The sequence below is a fragment of the Chrysochloris asiatica genome, unplaced genomic scaffold (assembly GCF_000296735.1).
Source record: "Chrysochloris asiatica unplaced genomic scaffold, ChrAsi1.0 scaffold00053, whole genome shotgun sequence".
NCBI lineage: Eukaryota > Metazoa > Chordata > Mammalia > Afrosoricida > Chrysochloridae > Chrysochloris > Chrysochloris asiatica.
In genome coordinates this window covers 14,350,279-14,368,772 of record NW_006408571.1, presented here as the reverse complement: position 1 = coordinate 14,368,772, position 18,494 = coordinate 14,350,279, and the positions used below count along the sequence as shown (strand labels likewise).

Genomic DNA, 18,494 nt, shown 5'->3' with positions numbered 1-18,494 from the left:
AAATTTTCATTCCCGGAAGAAGAACAATGGAAGGCTGCATTGCTGGTGCCAACCTGAGATTGGTGGAGCAGGGATTCCAACCCAATTGTGCTGCTTCCTGAGCCTGCAGCCTTAGCCTCCTTGCTCTCCTGCTCACGCCCATCCCCTTTCTCTTCCCTCTTACCTGTGCTCTTCCTCTTACCTCACAGCTGCCTTTCTGTGAAGTTTAGTGTGTAGCGGACTCTTCTACTACGTCTGCAATATCAGTGCTACAGTGCCAGTTCTTGCGGTATTCCCCTGGGCCTCTCTTTAACACTCGCCACCAATGTTTCTTTAGACTCTTTATTTCCTGAGCACTTCTGGCTGGCTTTCTGTCCTTGAGTCGGTTCTGACTCACAGTGACCCTGTATAGGACTTGTTGTTGTTAAGTGCCGTTGAGTCGGTTCCAATTCATAGCGACCCTGAATAGGATTTCTGAGGCATGGTTGGTGGATTTGAACCTTGAGGTCCAAACCGACCTTGAGGTTGGGTGCTTATCCTATGGTGCCACATAAATCTTTTTCAGAGCAGAAAGCCTCCTCATTCTCCCTCTAGTGCCTGGTGGATTCGAACTGCCGACCTTGCCATTAGCAGACCAACGTGTCCCCCAATAAGCCACCAGGGCTCCTTAATCACAGATCTAAGGAAACCCAGCAGGCAACAAGAAGCTGGAAAATCGCTGCCTCTGAGAAGCTTCTACTCTCATGGAACAAAGAGGATTTTGGACCCTGAGGCCTGGGTGCCTCTCCTTGTGCAAAGCCAATTCTTCCCTGGGATGGGGCTCTGAGCATCCTGCCCTCTCTAGTCCCACTGCTTCCTGGGACAGGGGAACATGCTGGTGTTCACTGCCGTTCTGGAACCCTGGACGTCTGCCCTGCCTCTCCAGCCACCCCTGGATGTGGCTACCACGCTGGGGCCATGTGCATGTGACTTACCTCGCCTCACCTCGCCACATGTCTTTAAAATTACGGTGCCCATTTCCTGCTGAAATAATTTCCACAAAGAGTGGCTCCTATTACTGCAAGAGGCATGCAGACGTCATGATTTATTATTATTTATGGTCCCAAGGCCTTGTTTATGCAAGACGGGTTAGGTGCGTGAGATAGAAATGCCATTATGCAAATGACATTGAATGTCCTTACTGCGCCTAAATAATTTTTGTGTTGGACGATTAAACCTCATCTGTTATTGATATGGGCTGCAGTCGGGCTATTACAGAGTCCCAACAGTACTTACTCCCAGTAATGGGAAAATTGAGAGCGAGAGACCAACACAATTGCCTCAAGTGGGCTGTGGTGGTCTGGAAGGAGTAGAACATCTCCAAGGCCTGAGCAGAGGGAGCCCTTGGATGACTCCTCAAGATAAATAAGGAAGGCAGCACAGGCAATAAATTAAGCCCCAGTGTGAGCGGGGCCGTGGAGGATTTGCGGCCCTCCCTCCGGTTTGTGATTTAGCAGTTTGATTTAGCTAGGGGAATAGGCAGCCCCACCCTGAGTTTTGTGGAATCAGGATTCTACCCAACTTGTGTTGCCTCCTGAGCCTGTAGGCTTAGGTGCCCTGTTTCCTCCCCTCCCCCAATCTATGCTCTTTCTCTTACCCCTCAGCTGTCCCTCAGACCCGGTGCCGAGGGGGCTGCCAGCATGGAGGGGAAGGGGGGATTGTGCACTGGGCATCCAATCTGCTCACCAGTACTGAGGCCGCCCGACTGTCTGGTCATGCCCACTCTCTCTCTCTTTTTTTTTTTTTTTGACACAGCTGTGAAGTCCCATTTTGATCAGTGTTGATAGCTTATGAATTCCAAAATTGACAAAATTCACAGAAAAATGAGGATAATCCATCTTCCTTAGTAGCCTGTCAGGAGCTGGCCATACTTCATAATCTCCAATTACAGATGCTATTTTCCGACATTTACATGCAGATATTAGAACCAAATGAAAATGAGAAACAAAGAGAGAATGGAAATGCAGCTATTTATATGTATAAAAGAAAACAGGTAAATTCGAGACATTTAGATTGGATTCAGGGTCCCTTTAGGAGGCTGGAAAGAGACCACCTTGAGCACGTGGTGTTTCAGAACAAAATGTAAGACATGTGGCCTTGCTGGGCTCGCCTGTGGTCTGGAGGTTTGGGTTAAAAAAATGGGTCAACCCAACAGAAACAGCTGAGTACTTTGACTCTGGGGGCCACCTAGGGCATGCCCCGTGGTCTTTAGGGGTCTCTGGGGACCACCCAGAGCTTATGCTGAATGATCAAGTCCACAGATATTTCACAAAAGGGTGGGTTCAAGCTGTCCACACTTGTATGGAAAAAACAAAAAACAGAGTGGGGGGGTGTTGTGTGCCGCTGGAGTCAGCTTTTTCTCCAAGGCAAATCTTTAAAAGTTAGCATTTTCTAGTAACCAGTGTATAAACTCCCTTGAGAAGGGCTGGAAGGAAGGTAACATGCCTGGTCAGAAGAGCTCTGACCAGAGGCTCAGGAAGTTACACCAGTAAACTTTAAAAATGAAATGTAAATAATACTATTAATGGGGAAAGAAGGAGTTCTGAAATATGCATCATCCGCTTTCTACTCGAGGCTAAACTGTCCGAGAGAGATAGACAGAGAGAAAGAGAGAGAGAGAGAGAGAGAGAGAGAGAGAGAGAGAGAAAGGACCTGGGAGGAAGAAGCTTCATAATGAAAATGTTCTTCCCATAAAATTGAAGGGACAACAGCCTTGTTACCCTTACAGCTGTAGGTGGCACTGGCTTCTGGAAAGCTGGGGATATTAATTAGCAGAACTTTGGATTAAAGTCTCCCAACCATGTCGGATGCTATGTTGTTGTTGTTTTTTTTCTTTGTTAGTTTGACACAGGGTAGCAAGGTGTCGTCTGTCTGGATTTTCCCAGCCTACCGTTGTTGCTAAACCTTTATTTGGGGATCAAATCTTTTCCTCACCTGGAAATGAAAATGTGGTATTTCAGGGTTTTTTTTAGGACAGTTAGGCAGAGATGAATAGCTTCACTAGACCAGCAGAGAAAGTAGAGGGAGCTGGTTGGGAGATGTGAATATTTCAGTTGCCTTTGGCTTAAAAGCATTTGTTTGTGTGAAGTCCATTTCTGGCCAGCAGTGTTATATTATCTGAAATTTTATTTGTGGGAGAGAGGTGAAGAAAATGAAATCAGGAGGCTAAATTACTGTATTATGTGTATGAGAAAGAGAAAAAAAGAATTGTTGACCATCAAACTCAAACCAAGCCACCAGGAGAAGTGTGTTTGTTTACATGTCCAGTCACATGGCAAATGGCTTGCTTGGTTAAGTAAGTTATAGATATTAGCACAAAAAGAGATGATCAAGCTTTGTTTCCAGGTATGAAATGAAAGATTCATGGAATTAACACAAATACAAACATGTTTTCATAATAAAAAGGAAAGTAAAGGTTAAGTAAAGCTAACCTTGAAAATAAGAAGTATAATAAATCGTTGTCACTCTGCTAGTTTTTTCTCTAGTATTTATATTAACTAAAACGAGGTCTAACATGTAATAGCTAAATCTTTCCTTTAGTTTCATATCTTTCTAAAATCAGAATGTTACCTGTAGCAGAGAGCTTGAGCCATGCAAGCATCAGACGCCTGAGTCTTTCTTACTGGCGATAGCAGTTCCACATGTTTCTTGTTAAGTGCCAACTCGATGGCACTTAACAACAACATTGTTGTTGTTGTTGTTGTTAAGTACCGTCGAGTCGGTTCTGACCCATAGCGACCCTGTACAGGGTTTCCGAGGGTGTAAATCTTTACGGGAGTAGAAAGCCTCATCTTTCTCCCGCGGAGCAGCTGGTAGTTTCCAACCGCTACATGGTGAGGTTAATTTCACCTCTTAGCAGTGACAGGGCGAGAGGTGGTGATGCTGGGGAGGGGCATGCAGGCCCACTCCTCTGTCCCCATTCCACTGATCCTGTGGTATAGAGGAAAGTCTTTCTTTGCGTTGCTTTATGGTCTCAGACTAACCTTTCTGTCCTCCTTGCAGCTGGGAAATTCGTCTGACAGAAAGTGAACTGTGAGCAAGCTGGTATGCTCCCTCACCCCCATGCCAGATACTTGAGGAGGGGAGTAGTCCTCCCTTGGTACTCCTTATTAGGACTTTTTGGGAGCCAAGGGACTTTCATTCCCTCAGGGATCATGGGCCCCACTGCCCTTTCCACTTCCTAGCCCTGTAGTAGGACCAGTCAGCTGGAAGGAGTCCTGGAGTTTGGTTGTCTGGGGACAGTGTTTTGTCTCTGGAACTCTTGTGCCCTCTGCTGATCACACAGGCAGGTGGAGCCAAGTAGGCTCAGGGGCTTCCCAGAAAGGGCAGCCTCCTGTTCATCCCCCACTGTGGGGATGGGGGGACGGGGGATCCTATCTTTTAGGCAGCTTTGACTGCTAGGCCTTGACTTGTGCCCCAGCTCTCTAACCTCCAGAAGCAGAGCTTTGTACTCCGTCCGGGCCTTACCATTTATCGTGTCTTTGGGAAGACAAAGGATGGGTACCCTTTCTTCCTCCTGGCCTCCTGCTGGCCAAGCCCAGGGCCTTCCTCTCTTCCTGCCCTTCTTGTAGCTTTCTCAAGGTTCAGGGTGATCACCAGACTCTCTTGTTTCTTCCCTCCCTCCCTAGCTCAACTTTGTTTAAGGTGCTGGGGGGCACCCAGAAGCTAGTCAGGCTGGATGCTGCCCTCAGGAACTTTCCAAGCTCAAAGGGAGAACAGAAACAGACCCAGATGTTCACGGGATAAATGAAGAGTGAGATACACAGCCTACAAGAAGTCAGGGGGAATACCCATAGGATTGGTATGAGTTGAAATGAACTCAGTATCAAGCGTTTTTCATCTTTATAGGAGCAGATCACCAGATCTTTATCCCATGGAGCCAGTGGGTACCTACCTTTAGCAGATGAATGCTTAACTTTTGTGTCACTAGGGTTTCTTTCAAGAACTTTAACAAACAACAACAAACCGTTTGCCATTGAGTCCATGTGACTCATAGCAACATAGCAACTGTGACAAAGTAGAACTGTCCTGTAGAGTTTTCAAGGCTGTAAATCTTAATGGAAGCAGACTATAACATCTTTCTCCTGTGGAGCAATTGATGGGTTTGAACCACTGACCTTTCATTTGGCAGCCAAGCACCTAACTGTTGTATCATCAGGATTCCTTTAGGCTCCTTTGTCATTGTTTTTAAGTGCCACCGACTCATAGTGACCCCATATAGAGTTTCCAAGGAGTGGCTGGTAGGTCTGAACTGCTGACCTTACTGTTCCAACCGACCTTGAGGTCTAGTGCGTATTCCCACAGTGCCACACCAGGACTCCAAGTCTCAGGGCCCAAAGGAGCTCAGAGCTTATGGAGGTTACTCTTTATCTGATGCTTGTTGTTTGTAAGTGCTGTCCAGTTGGTTCTGACCCATGGCAACCCTGTATACGGTTTCCACAGAGTGACTGGTGAGCTTGAACTGCCGACCTTTTGGTTCAAATTGACTATGCAGTCCAGTGCATTAACCCACAGTGCCTGATGCTTGAGTCCCACAAAATGGGGAACTCACTATTTCCCCAGGCAGCCCCTCCATTGACTACATAGGTCTACTATGAGAAAGTACACAGTCTGCTCCCTCAAAGCCTCTTCATGCTGGTCTTGAGTGTGCGCTCAGGGACTTCAGTTCCATGTCACCCTACGTCCACATTTTGGCTCACATTATTTTCTTTTCTTCCCACCCCCAACCAGTCTTAGCCTTTCTTGACTTCTAAGACCCACTCCAAATGCTATCTCTTCATGGGCACTAAAGTTTTTTGGTTGAAATAAACCACTCCCTTCTGTGTGTTCCCATGGTATCTTTCCCACTTTCTGTAGTGTGTTTAATTAGCTCAAACTTCATTGATTTATTCATGGACAAAATGGGTCCATATCTACTCTCCATTTGGGGAGGTACCTCAGGGCAGCATGCCAGCCTGACTTACTATTTGGTCCCACCAGCTTGCCTTGGAAGGGCCCACCTTAAATGAAGCTAAGTGAAGGACATAGGGAGGAAGCAAAAGAGTCCAGTGCTCAAGATGAACCTTGAGAAAGACAGGAAAAAAGGAAAGCCCTTGGCTTGGCCAGTAGGAAGCTAGGAGTAAGAAAGGGTACCCATCCTTTATCTTCCCAAAGATAAGATAAATGGCAAGGCCCAGAGTACAAAGCTCTGCTTCTGGAGGATAAAGATCTGGGGTACAAGTCAACGACCTAGTAGTCAAGGCTGCCTGAGTGATAGGATCACCCTATGGTGGGGAATGAGAAAGAAGCTGCCCTTTCTAGGAAGCCCCCAGACCTGCTTGGCATCACCTGCCTTTGTAACCAGTAGATTCTGGTGTGGAGAAGAGGGCACAAGAGTTCCAGGGTCAAAGCACCATCTCCCGACAGCCAGACTCCATGAACTCCTTCCAGGTGGTCCATTGTGGGGTCCAGCTGTCTGGTCCTACTACAGGACCAGGAAGTGGGAAGGGAGGTCCATGACCTCTGACGGAATGAAGGTCCCTTGTTTCCTGAAGGCCCCAACAGAGGGTACAAAGGGAGGTCCATGACCTCTGAGGGAATGAAGGTCCCTTGTTTCCTGAAGGCCCCAATAGAGAGTACAAAGGGAGGACTCCCCTCCTCAAGTACCTGGCACGGGCGTGGAGGGGCATCCCAGCTTGCTCACAGTTCCCTTCTTTTCAGACGGACTTCCCAGCTCTATAAAAATCAAACCCCTTGCTACTGAGGCAATTCTGACTCATTGCGAACCTCTACAGGGTTTCTGGGACTGTAAATCTTTACGGGAGCCAAAAAAGGGCAGTCTTCTGCAGAACAGCTGGGGACTTTGAACTCTGTGGTTAGCAGTCCAGTGCTTATCCTACAGCAGGACCTAGAAAACTCTATGGGCCAACTCTACCCTATGATATTGGGTCATTATGCATTAGAATTGACTCTGGGACACCCACCAACAGAAAGGTTCTCCCACAACGCTACGAGCGCCTCTATAAACAGAAATGGGAGAGATGAGGCTTCCACACTTAGCAGATTTCTTCTTGGAAGCCCCTTGACTCCACTGCAAACTATTTTGTCCCAGTTAGGGGTACAGTTGTGAAGTGCCAAATGAATCAGGAGCCTGGGCTTGTCCAGGCTCACAGTATTTTCTGACGAATGAAAGCACTTTGAGATCACTTATCTTCCCAGTGACCCTGGAAAGTACCTGTGGTGGTGTTGGCAGAGCCAAGTCATGGTACCTGTCCCCATTCATCTGGTTCCATGGACATTTATGTCACATCTGCTCAGAGCTGGGCACTGGGCCAAGAGCTGTGGCCACAAAGATGAGAGAGACTAGCTCCAGCTTTATGAAGCTCACAGTCTGGGTCGGGGGTGAGGGCCCTAACAGTTACATGTACGATGAAGTGATAAGGATATGCCTATGTAGTTGCTATAGGCACATAGGAGAGAGGACTCCTCAGCCATGGGGAGAGCTTCCTGGAAGAGGGAGGTCATTTGAAACCCTTGGCAGGTCTTTCTCTACCAAAACTAATGGAAGTACTTTATAGATTCTGGAGTATTTTTTAAAAAGCATTATTAATTATCCCTCCATTCAGCACTTTTTGTTTTCAAGTTTGATTCATCTTTATTTAGTTTAATAGGTATGGAATGCTGAAACCTGTTTTTTGTGGTTGTTTGTTTTTTTACTGTCTTTTAAATTAAACTTTTTAATTTTGAGATGATTGTACATTTACATACAGTTGTAAGAAATAATAGCTTTTACTCAGGGTCTCCCCATGGCAACATCCTGCAAAACCATAATACAGTATCTCAACTGGAATATTGATGTTGGTACAATCACTTTCATCCCTGTGTGTTTCTTTTCAGTGAAACTTTCAAAGTGTTTAGTTGTATGTCGATTCCCAGACACTCGAAAATGAAGAGGAAAAAGGCCTGTCTTCAAGGACTTGACATTCTTATCATTCCCTTTGGCTTCTCATGAGCTTATGAGATAGGACAAGTGAGAAAACCATCTGAGAATGTGAGGTGACAACCCCGTTTCACACAGCAGGAACTTGGCTGTCAGACTTGAAACCTGTCCTCCTAACTTATCCTACCACGGTGCCCTCTGGTGACTCTGAAGTCTTTGGACTTAGGGGCTGGAGGTAGAAATGGGCAGTACCTTCACCACCAACATCTCCCTGGCCACATCAGGGTGAACTCCATTTTACATGGTGAGGACCCCAGCATTTTGCTCAAGCTTAGGCTCAGACCCTGGGTGTCTCAGAGTTGGAAGCACCTCATGTTTCTATTCCATCTCCCTTGTTTGACAGATGGAGCTGTTGAGACCCCCAGAGAGGAGACATCTGCCCCAGGTCGTGTGGGAGTCAGAGGCAGAGTCAGGTCTCCAGGCTCCTTGCCAGTCTAATATATTGTAATCAAGATCGAACTGCTCCTTAACATATGCTTTGCCAGGGAGTTTGTATTGCACCCAGATTTAAAAAATGGGAACATTCCTCCTTCTTGCTTTCAGATTCAGGGTTCTCTTCCCAGCTGGAAGAGTAGAGTTCAGCTCCAGCTCGGAGGAGGGAGGAGGGCATCCCACTGTGTGGAGAAATCAGACCTTATCCTTGGGTGGGCAATGAAGTCTTCTTCAATTCTAACACTGCTTCTGAGTGGTGGACACTAAGCTTGGAGTTGGCTTACCCAGGCTTCCCTCTCTGAGCTCCATTTCTGCATTTGCCCATGCCCCAGGCCGCCGAGGGAGGGTCAGGATTCCAAAGGACATAATGAACTTGCAAGGACTTTGCAGTAGGGACAAGCTAAGCGCACCCGAGACCTTATGCTTCTGGCGTTTGGTACTTCAGAGTCCCTGAAGATGGAGGAAGAGGGCTGACTCCGGGCTTTCCTCAGCTTCTTGGATTCTCTCATTATTCCACAGGGATTTGTTGAGTAGCCGATGAATGCCCACCAGTCAGATTTGTGCTGTTTTATTTTTGGGTTGGCTTTTACTTTAATTGTTGAGAATTTCAAAACTAGACAGAGTCATCTAATCAACCTCCAAGCAGTCACCAACCAGATTCAACAATGATCACGAACTCATGGCTAGCTGTGCTTCACAAATAACACAGCCATGTCAATAACTTGTACATGCATAGAATGCTTAGAGTGCAAGTAGAGGGGCTACTCTGTTTGCAAAAACTGCACAGTGGTGGTGGAGGTGGTGGGGGTGCGTGGTGGTTATGTGCCCTGGAGTTGGTTCCAACTCATAGTGACCCTGTACATGGTTTCCAAGGCTATAAATCTTTACGGGAGCAGAAAGCCTCATAGTTCTCCTGTGGAACTGCTGACGGTGAGATTAGCAGCCCTTCTCGTAACCACTATGCTACCAGAGCTCCAAAAAACTGCATAACGTGTGCTTATTTGTGTAAAACTATGCTAGTCCTGTTTTACTGACACTTCCACTCCCCCTACAAGCCCACCTTATATTTTTAATAGCTTTATTGAAGTATAATTTGTAATACCAGAAAATTATTCTTTTTCTAAAAAAACTTTTTATTGTGAATTGAATGTTTACAGACAAGCTCATCAGTTTTATATTCAACAAATCCTACACTTTGCATCATCTCAATGATTGCAATCCCCTCCTTACAACAGTTGTCCCACTTGCTCCCTGTGATTACCTATGTACAAACACCCTCTTTCAAACTCATGTATTTGTGGGATCTATAAATGTATATATATATATATGGAGCTCTGGTAGCGTAGTGGTTACGAATCGGGCTGCGAACCCTAAGGTCAGCAGTTCAAAACTACCAGCCGTTCCGCGGGAGAAAGATGAGGCTTTCTGCTCCCTTAAAGATTTACTGCCTTGGAAACCCTGTACAGGGTCACTATGGGTCGGAACCGACTCGAAGGCACTTAACAACAACAACATACATATATATATCGCACTCTTCCTCCTATATATAAATATATATATATATATATCCCAAGGAGCTCTGGTAGAGTAGTGGTTACGAATCGGGCTGCAAACCTTAAGGTCGGCGGTTCGAAACTACCAGCCGTTCCGCGGGAGAAAGATGAGGCTTTCTACTCCCGTAAGGATTTACACCCTCGGAAACCCTGTACAGGTTCGCTATGGGTCGGAACCGACTCGACGGCACTTAACAACAACAACAACAACAACATATATATATATCCCACTCTTCCTCCTATACCCATTCAGCTTGTGTCTCTGTCCATGTGTCTACACATAGAACATTGTTGCTCCAAAGTTGTGGATATATCACTTTTTCTCTGTATCCCCTTTAACCCTTTAACTCTCCCTGTGTCTTCACTATCTTTATCATTCTTCTGCCACTCTGCCTCTTCTTGTATATTGCCCTCCCCTTCACCTGAGTTAACATGTGCCTACCTTCTAGTCAGTGAACTACTCTCCTTTCCCTCCCACACCTGGTAATTATCAAAGAATGTTTCTTTTATTATGAAAACATTTTCTTAGGTTTTTACAATAGTGGTCTCATATAGTATGTGTCCTTTTATGATTGATTGATTTCACTCAGCATAATGTCCTCCAGGTTCATCCATGTTATGAGGTGTAAAATTAATTCATTCTAAGTCATTAATTTTTAATAAGTTTATAGAGTTGTGAACCATTACCACAACTCAGTTTTAGAATAGTCCCATCGTTCCAGAAAGATCCTTGATGCTTGTTTATAGTTCATCCTTGTTGTACGCCCAACTTCAGGCAACCACAACTCTGCCACCATCATTTTTCTGCCATGTAACTGGCTTCTTTCACTTAGTATAATGCTTTTGAGCCTTCTCCAGGTTGTAGCACATAACAATACTTCATTCCTCTTCTTGTTTACTAGTATTCCATTGTCAAATATTACGAACTGTGCAAAGACCTGGAGTTAGAAAACCAAAAGGGAGGAACATGCTCAACATTTCTCAAGCTAAGGGAACTGAAGAAGAAAAAAAAAAAAAAAATCAAACCTCAACTTGTGGTATTGAAGAATTCTGTGGGTAAAATATTGAATGAAGCAGAAAGCATTATAAGAAGATGGAAGAAATACACAGTCACTGTACCAAAAAGAAATGGTAGATGTTCAACCATTTAAGGAGGTAGCATATGATCAAGAGCCAGTGATACTGAAGGGAAAAGTCCAAGGTATACTGAAGTCATTGGCAAAGAACAAGGCACCAGGAATTGATGGAATACAATTTGAAATCTTTCAACAAAGTGATGCAGTACTGGAGGCACTCACTCATCTATGCCAAGAAGTTTGGAAGACAGCTACCTGGACAACTGATTGGAAGAGATCTGTGTTTGTGCCCATTCCAAAGAGAGGTGATCCAACAGAATGTGGAAATCCATTGTACAATATCATTGATACTGTATGCGAGTAAAGTTTTACTAAAGATAGTGCAAAAATGGTTGAAACCATACATTGACAGAGAACTTCCAGAGGTTCAAACCAGTTAAAGAACAGGACGTGAAACAAGGGATATCATTACTGATTTCAGATGGATCTTGGCTGGAAGCAGAGAATACCAGAAAGATTCTTACCTGTGCTTTAGTTACTACACAAATGCTTTTGATTGTGTGGATCATGACAAACTGTGGACAGCATTTTTAAGTACAGGTATTCCAGAACACTTAATTGTGCTCATGAGGAAACTGTACACAGACTAAGAGGCAGTTGTTTAAATAGAACAAGGGAACACTGAATGGTTTAAAATTAGGAAAGGTGTATGCCAGCATTGTATTATTTCACCATATTTATTCAATCTGTATGCTGAGCAAATAATCCAAGAAGCTGGATTATATGAAGAAACATGTGGCATCAGGATTGGAGGAAAACTCATTAACAACCTGCAATATGCAGATGATACAACCTTTCTTGCTGAAAGCGAAGAGGACTCAAAATACTTACTGATGAAGTCTTCACTATGGGTTGCATCTCAAAGTAAAGAAAACAAAAATCCTCACCACTGCATCAATAAACAACATCGAGATAAATGAAGAAAAGATTGAGGTTGTCAAAGACTTCATTTTGCTTGGCCAACAATCAACACTCATGGAGGCAGCTGTCAAGAAATCAAATGATGAATTGCATTGGGCAAATCTGCTGCACAAGACCTCTTTAAAGTGTTGAAGAGCAAAGATGTCAGTTTGAGGACTAAGGTGCACCTGACTCAAGCCATGGTATTGTTAATAACCTCACATGTATGCCAAAGGTGGACAATGAATATGTAGAAGAATTGATGTGTTTGAGATATGGTGTTGGAGGAGAATATTGAAAGTGCCACGGATTTCCAAAAGAACAAATTGTTCTGTGTTGGAAGAAGTACAGCCAGAATACACCTTGGAAGCCAGGATGGTCAGATTTCATCTCTCATGTTTGGGACATATTATCAGGAGGGATTGGTCACTGGAGAAGGATATGATGTTTGGTAAAGTGGATGTTTTTTTTTGAAAAAGAGGAAGACCCCAGTGAGATGGATTGGCACAGTGGCAGCCGTAATGGGCTCAAACATAGCAACGATTGTGAGGTTGGTCCAGGATCAGCCAGTGTTTCATTCCATTGTGCATAGGGTCGCTAAGTCAGTACCAACTCAATGGCATCTAACAACAACAGTATTCCATTTTATATCACATTTTGTTAACCCCCCTTTATTTTGAAGCAAACTTTACACATCTTGTCATTTCCTCTGTAAATACTTTAGAATAATTTTTTTTTAAATTAGGTCTTTTAAAACCATATCTATAATATCTAATCACATCTAAAAAGTTAACAAATTCCATGTTGCTGTTGTGTGCTATGGAGTTGCTTCCAACTTGTATCCTGTATAAGATTTCTAAGGCGTAGAAAGCCTTATCTGCTCCTTAGAAAGTCTTCTAAGGAGTAGAAAGCAGTTTGTTTGAACCACGGTCCACATTGTGCTCAGTTGACTTGTCTCCTAGTCTCCTTTAACCTACAGCTTCTTGCTCCATCTCTTTTTTTTTGCCTTGCAATGAATTTGAATAGGGAATCTATAATGTTGTAATGTGGTCAGTTATAGACGCAAAGATCATCCGCACTGAAAGGGGATTTAGATCTTCAAAGGAGACACCAGACAGATGGGAAGCAGAGGATCAGTAAAAGGAGACTCTTGTCCCCAGACTCCTACTACCCTGAGATGCCTCAGGCATCTAGACCCTCTGTCTCCTTAATTTTATGTCATCAGGCCAGGTCCTAGAAATACACCTCCCCTAGTCGATCTCCCATTCTCCTTTGGGTAGGTGTGCAGGTGGGCAGGTGTTGGGACCCTCAGGACAGGAGCTGTCAAATTGACTCAGGTTCAGCTCCTGAGGGCCATCTGAGACCCACAGCAAGCCTGGAGGAGTCCAGCAGGTGATGGGGGAAGCCTGTGGCCCAAGATGCCCCTGCAGCCTTGTCCCTATACACTGCCCCCTTTGTGTGGCGTCCTTCTCACGTGTCTGTTTCTTTTCTCCTCCATGCTATGGCAGTGGTGCCCCGTGCTGATGAGACAATACTTGGTGCAGCCTCAGGCAGTCCTTTTCCAGGTAATTTCCTAGGAACCCAAATGATGCCCAGCACACACTCTCCTGGGCCACGTACCTCCTTGAGTTCTTTGCTAGGGTTCCTTAACCCCTCGCGTTTCTTCATTTCTGACATACTATCCCCTTCTTTACCCTTTAGGACTCTCACAATCACCCTGGCAGGGGCAAGGGATTAGAGTTTCTGTTTTACTAATGAGGAAAATGAGACTCAGCTGATCTGCCACGCCTAAGGTCACACAAGTGAGGAAGAGACAGTTCTGAGACAAGAAGCTGTGTTCTCACTCCTAGTTCAGTGTTCTTTCTATTACAGTATCAAAGACTGTCAGCAATGAAGACTGGAAATTAACAAGGGAAGTCCCATCCTCTCCTTGAGCCTCAGTCTCTCCATGTTGGGTAGATAACCCTGAGAATCCTTTCAGCTTTGTCATTTGAGAGTTTGAGATTTTCCCTCATCTAGAGCATAGTGTCTATGGGGAGAGTGCACACCGGGGGCTGGTGATCTTGACCTTGGAGCCTTATAGAAACCTGTGGTAGAAGGCGGAGGAAGTTTTGTCCCAGTTGTTGCATTGGAGTGGACAGTCTGTGAATTACTGACCTTAGTTCATTTCTCTTTCTGGGTCATAGTCCAGGACAGCACTATGGGGTCTTGGATGGGGAAGGAACAGAAGCCCAAAATGACATCCAGAGAAAGAGCTGCAAGGATTTGTAGAAGTAGGGAATGTGGAGCACAGCTGAGACTGGGATGGATGGCTCTGGGGGAGTCTGTTCATGCTAATGTGGAGGTGCATGTGCACACCCACACACACATCCTGGGGACTCTGCACCCCACTATTTAGCTCTTAGCCTCCCACATAATCATGGTAAATGAAAGTGGATTGCTACCATTACCGGGAAAGGGGGCACCAATAATGCCTTCTCTTGTCTTCCTTTTCTCCCTCTCCCCGATCCTCCTTTCTCATATCCTCCCCATTTTTCTCTTTCTCTTTTTTCCCCCCTTTTCTCTCAGCCTCCACTTTCATGAAGGAATTGTGGTGGTCTGATAGTGTAGTGGTTACGTATCGGGCTACGAACCGCAAGGTCAGCAGTTTCGCGGGAGAAAGATGAGGTGTTCTGCTCCTGTAAAGATTTACAGCCTCGGAAACCCTGTACAGGATTGCTATGAGTCGGAACCGACTCCATGGCACACACCCACCACCACCACGAAACAGTTACATGTACTTAAGGCTGAAAAAAAGAGTTAAATGCTGTAGAGAAAACAAAATAATTTCACCAAGAACGATAAAAATAAGGTGGTAGTAGCAGCTGAGCACTGAATTTGACTGAGCTTCCCGGCAGCTAAGGAAGAAAAGGTTTCTAATGTTCCCACTGTTCAGTTAGAAACAAGCTAATCATTCATCAGGCAAACAAAACAAAAAAACCCAGCTGTTTTTCTGGTACTGAATTGTAGGAATTATTGACAAGGAATGTTGAATATTCTACTGGACAATGTCTCTAAAGGTTTCTAAAGACATGTTCTTTGTATGACATTTCTGTTGCCTCCAAAAAATGTTGAATGTTTAATATTTCACCAAAGGTCAATGAAGGCACTTCTCTGGGGCTTTAAGTAATGTTGGGCAGGAGCATTGCATTCTGATCACCTGACTTGATGAGGACTTCAGGTGTAAGGGGCAGAGGAGGTAGTGTATCCCTTGGAGCTCTTGCCTGTACATTTCCCGTTTGATTTTTGAGAGTTGTGGCTGCTGCCCTGCTGCTGGTTCACTCATTCATTCATTCAGTTAGCACTTAGTGAACGCTAAGGATCTAGTGATGCACCAGCCATGGTCCATGCGCTCTGGAAAGTCTAGAGGAGGTAGATAAACAACTACCATAACACACAGTGGGAAGTGTGATGATGGAGGTCTGGGCAAACTGCCACTAGATCTGAAAATATAGATGAGGGAGTGGGTATACCTGTGCAAAAATATGGGTCTAGAGATGGCTTCACCAACGAGGTGATACGTTAGACAGTCTTGTGGGCAGTGTAGGTGTTCTCTAAATGACTGAGTGGAATGGGCCCTTCAGTCAGAGGGAGAACAGTCACTGGAATGCCTGGGTGCAGCCAAGTGCAGTGACATTCTAAGGAGGCCAGAAGAGGTCATCCCGGCTGGCACAAACAGCTGGGGACTCAACTACCAGTCAAAAGCTTGGCAGTGTAAACCCATGCAGAGACTCCTTAGAAGACAGGCTTGTGATCTGCTTTCAGAAGATCATATCCTTGAAAATCCTGTGGCACAGTTTTATACTGAGCACATAGGGTTGTCATGAGTCAGAACTGATTCAGCAGCAATTAACAATAATGTTTGCAACTTACATAGTCATTGTATCTGTCAAAATTAAGAGATGAGCATTGGTTCAAGGATCCCAGGATATTGTGAAGAACCTTTAAAACCACAGACAGTCAAAACTGGAACAATCAAATGCCAAAACTAAATGACAGCATCCACAAGCTCATACTTTGGAGCAGAAGAAGAGCTGTGGAATCCCACCAAAACAGAGATGGAGCTTGGGACAGACCTGCGGGGTGGTGATGTTGCAAGGTGAAGGGTATCCCAGGGCTGGTGTCTGGGTCCCACTGTCCCAAATCCCTGTTCCTTAGGGAAATTAGCTTCCTGCTGGCACAGTGGTGAAAACACTAGGTTGCTACTCAAAAGAACCAAAAGTGGGTTGTTCAAACCCACTAGCATTCCTTGGGAGAAAGATATGGCAGTCTGCTTCCATAAAGATTTACAGTCTTGGAAAATCTCTGGGGGCAATTCTATTTTGTCCTCTAAAGTTGCTGTGATTTGGAATCAAATTGGTAGCTTTGGGATTTTGTTTTGCTTTGCTTTTTAGTTTCTGGGAGCCAGCAATGTTGGGTAACTGATTTTTGGAACTTCCACTGGGTGAATAAAATAAGTTGAATATTTCATATCTTGAAAAGATGATTAGAGGTCTTGATGTCTGCTGCGTTGCTGGGTGGCAAGTCCCAGCTGCTTCAATCCCAACTGTTGAAGTGACTGGATGAACTTTGATGTTGAATTTATTGACTAAAATACAATTAAATAGTAAAAGGGCCCTTCTTCCTGGAAATAAATACGTTAAGATGGGGAATATCCCCACTGGCCACTTTCCTGCAATTTTCTTAAACCCAGATTGGCTCCACTTTCTCTGGAGGACTAGAGGCTTTTCCTTGCAAACCAACTGGGCCAGTCGATGTCAAAGAAGAAAGGTTGGTGTCTAGGAATGGGGAGTGAGGATGGGGACTGACGAAGGACTACTGTCTCTGCTAAGGTACTACCTGGCCCTTCTGAGTAAGATGCTCTTTGGATTATTCATTCATTTGTGCATCCATGTGTTCCTCATGCAAGCCTTCCATAAATTATAGCATGTCTATCTGTGTATCTTTATCTCCTCTAACTATTGGCATGTGCCCTGTTTTTGGATTATTCTTGCCCTGTCACCTCTGAGCCTTCCTTCTGCTGTTTTCAGCCTTGAGGGTTGGGGATTGTTTCAGATCCAGGTTCAATACAGCCTGCCCTAAGAAGCCTTAACTGAATCCTCCAGCTCACATATATGAATGGCTCTGTGCTCTTGTCCCTCTTGGATGGTGCTTCTGGGTCTGGTATGTTTTCTCTTGGGGTTTGTGGATGGAAGTCAAAGTGTTGCCTGGTCTTAATGTGCCATCTTGCATATAAGAGGGACTCAATGAGTGCTGAATGAGTAACAGAGCATACCTACTTTGTGCAGGCCTTCACTAGGGGATTCAGGAACAGAGGAGGGAGGCTCTGTCCCCAGGATCAGGGGCCCAGAAATTCTAGAAGACACTATCTAGGAGGTTGTTGTGTGCTGTCTGGTCAGTTCCAACTCATAGTGATGCTATATAAGGTTTCTGAGAGTGGTCGGTGGGTTTGATCTTGCAGTTGGCAGTTTACTGTTTATCCTACAGTGCAATACCAGTGCCATTCCATCTAAGAGGTTTTTTGTTTGCTTGCTTGCTTTTAAGTGTCATCCTCGTTGAGTTGGTTCCAACTCATAGCAACCCTGTATAGGGTTTCCAAGGAGTGACTGGTGAGTTTGAACCACCAACCTTATGGTTAGCAGTCCAGTGCTGATCCTACAGTGCCACACCAGAAGGAGGCTCCCATTAAAGATACTTTGGCCAATGTCTTTGCACATGACATTGGACTGAAAAAGCTGCCGCTGATGAGCTTTTCTCCCAAATTTATTCTTAGAAAATTAGGAGGTTAGTGCTGTAACCAAGTCCCTTCTATGGGGGTTAAAGTCTAGACAGTGACCTTTTCCCAACAGCTCTCTGCTGCGTGGAAGGATGTACTTTTCAACCTTTGCTGACTATGACCCATGACAAGAAATAGTACATCAAGTACACATATACCTACTTTTGAGTGAATCAGAGATTCACAAAATAGTACATACCATTTCTACAGGTGAGGCACTTGAGTATTTTCCCTTCGATTCCATTCTAACTTTGTTAGAAGAAATACCACTGTTGTTAGTGCAGTTGAGTCGGTTTCAACTTATAGTGTGACCTTGTATAGGGTTTCCAGGAGCAGCTGGTGTGTTTGAACTGCTGACCTTCCAGTTAACAGTCCTGTGCTTATCTTATAGCATTATACCAAGACTCCTTAAACATATTTGTATCAGTAAATTGGTTTCATTACCTGTTAATGGGTCATGACCATTAAGGTCATCATCAAGCCTTTGGAGTGACATGGACCCAAGTTTGAATCCTGGTTCTGGTACCTAGAAGCTATGTAACCTTAGGCAAGTCATCTTCCCTTTGTGAGTCTCCATTTCCTCATCTGAAAAAATGTGAGAATTCAATGAGATAATTCAGGTAAAGCTCCTCGCACAAGGGGCTTGATGAATGTGAGCTTTT

General features: G+C 44.7%; 1 protein-coding gene across 6 annotated transcripts in view; it reads left to right on the top strand.

Moving 5' to 3' along the window:
* Positions 1-18,494, top strand: part of PAX5 (paired box 5) — a 227,387-nt gene that overhangs the window by 106,290 nt on the left and 102,603 nt on the right. Inside the window, exon 7 of one of the 6 annotated variants that reach the window (XM_006863115.1) lies at positions 13,526-13,582. The exons of the other annotated variants lie outside the window; for them this stretch is intronic. Coding sequence (XP_006863177.1) covers positions 13,526-13,582 — 57 coding nt within the window. The remainder of the gene's footprint in view (positions 1-13,525; positions 13,583-18,494) is intronic. 6 annotated transcript variants of the gene reach the window in all.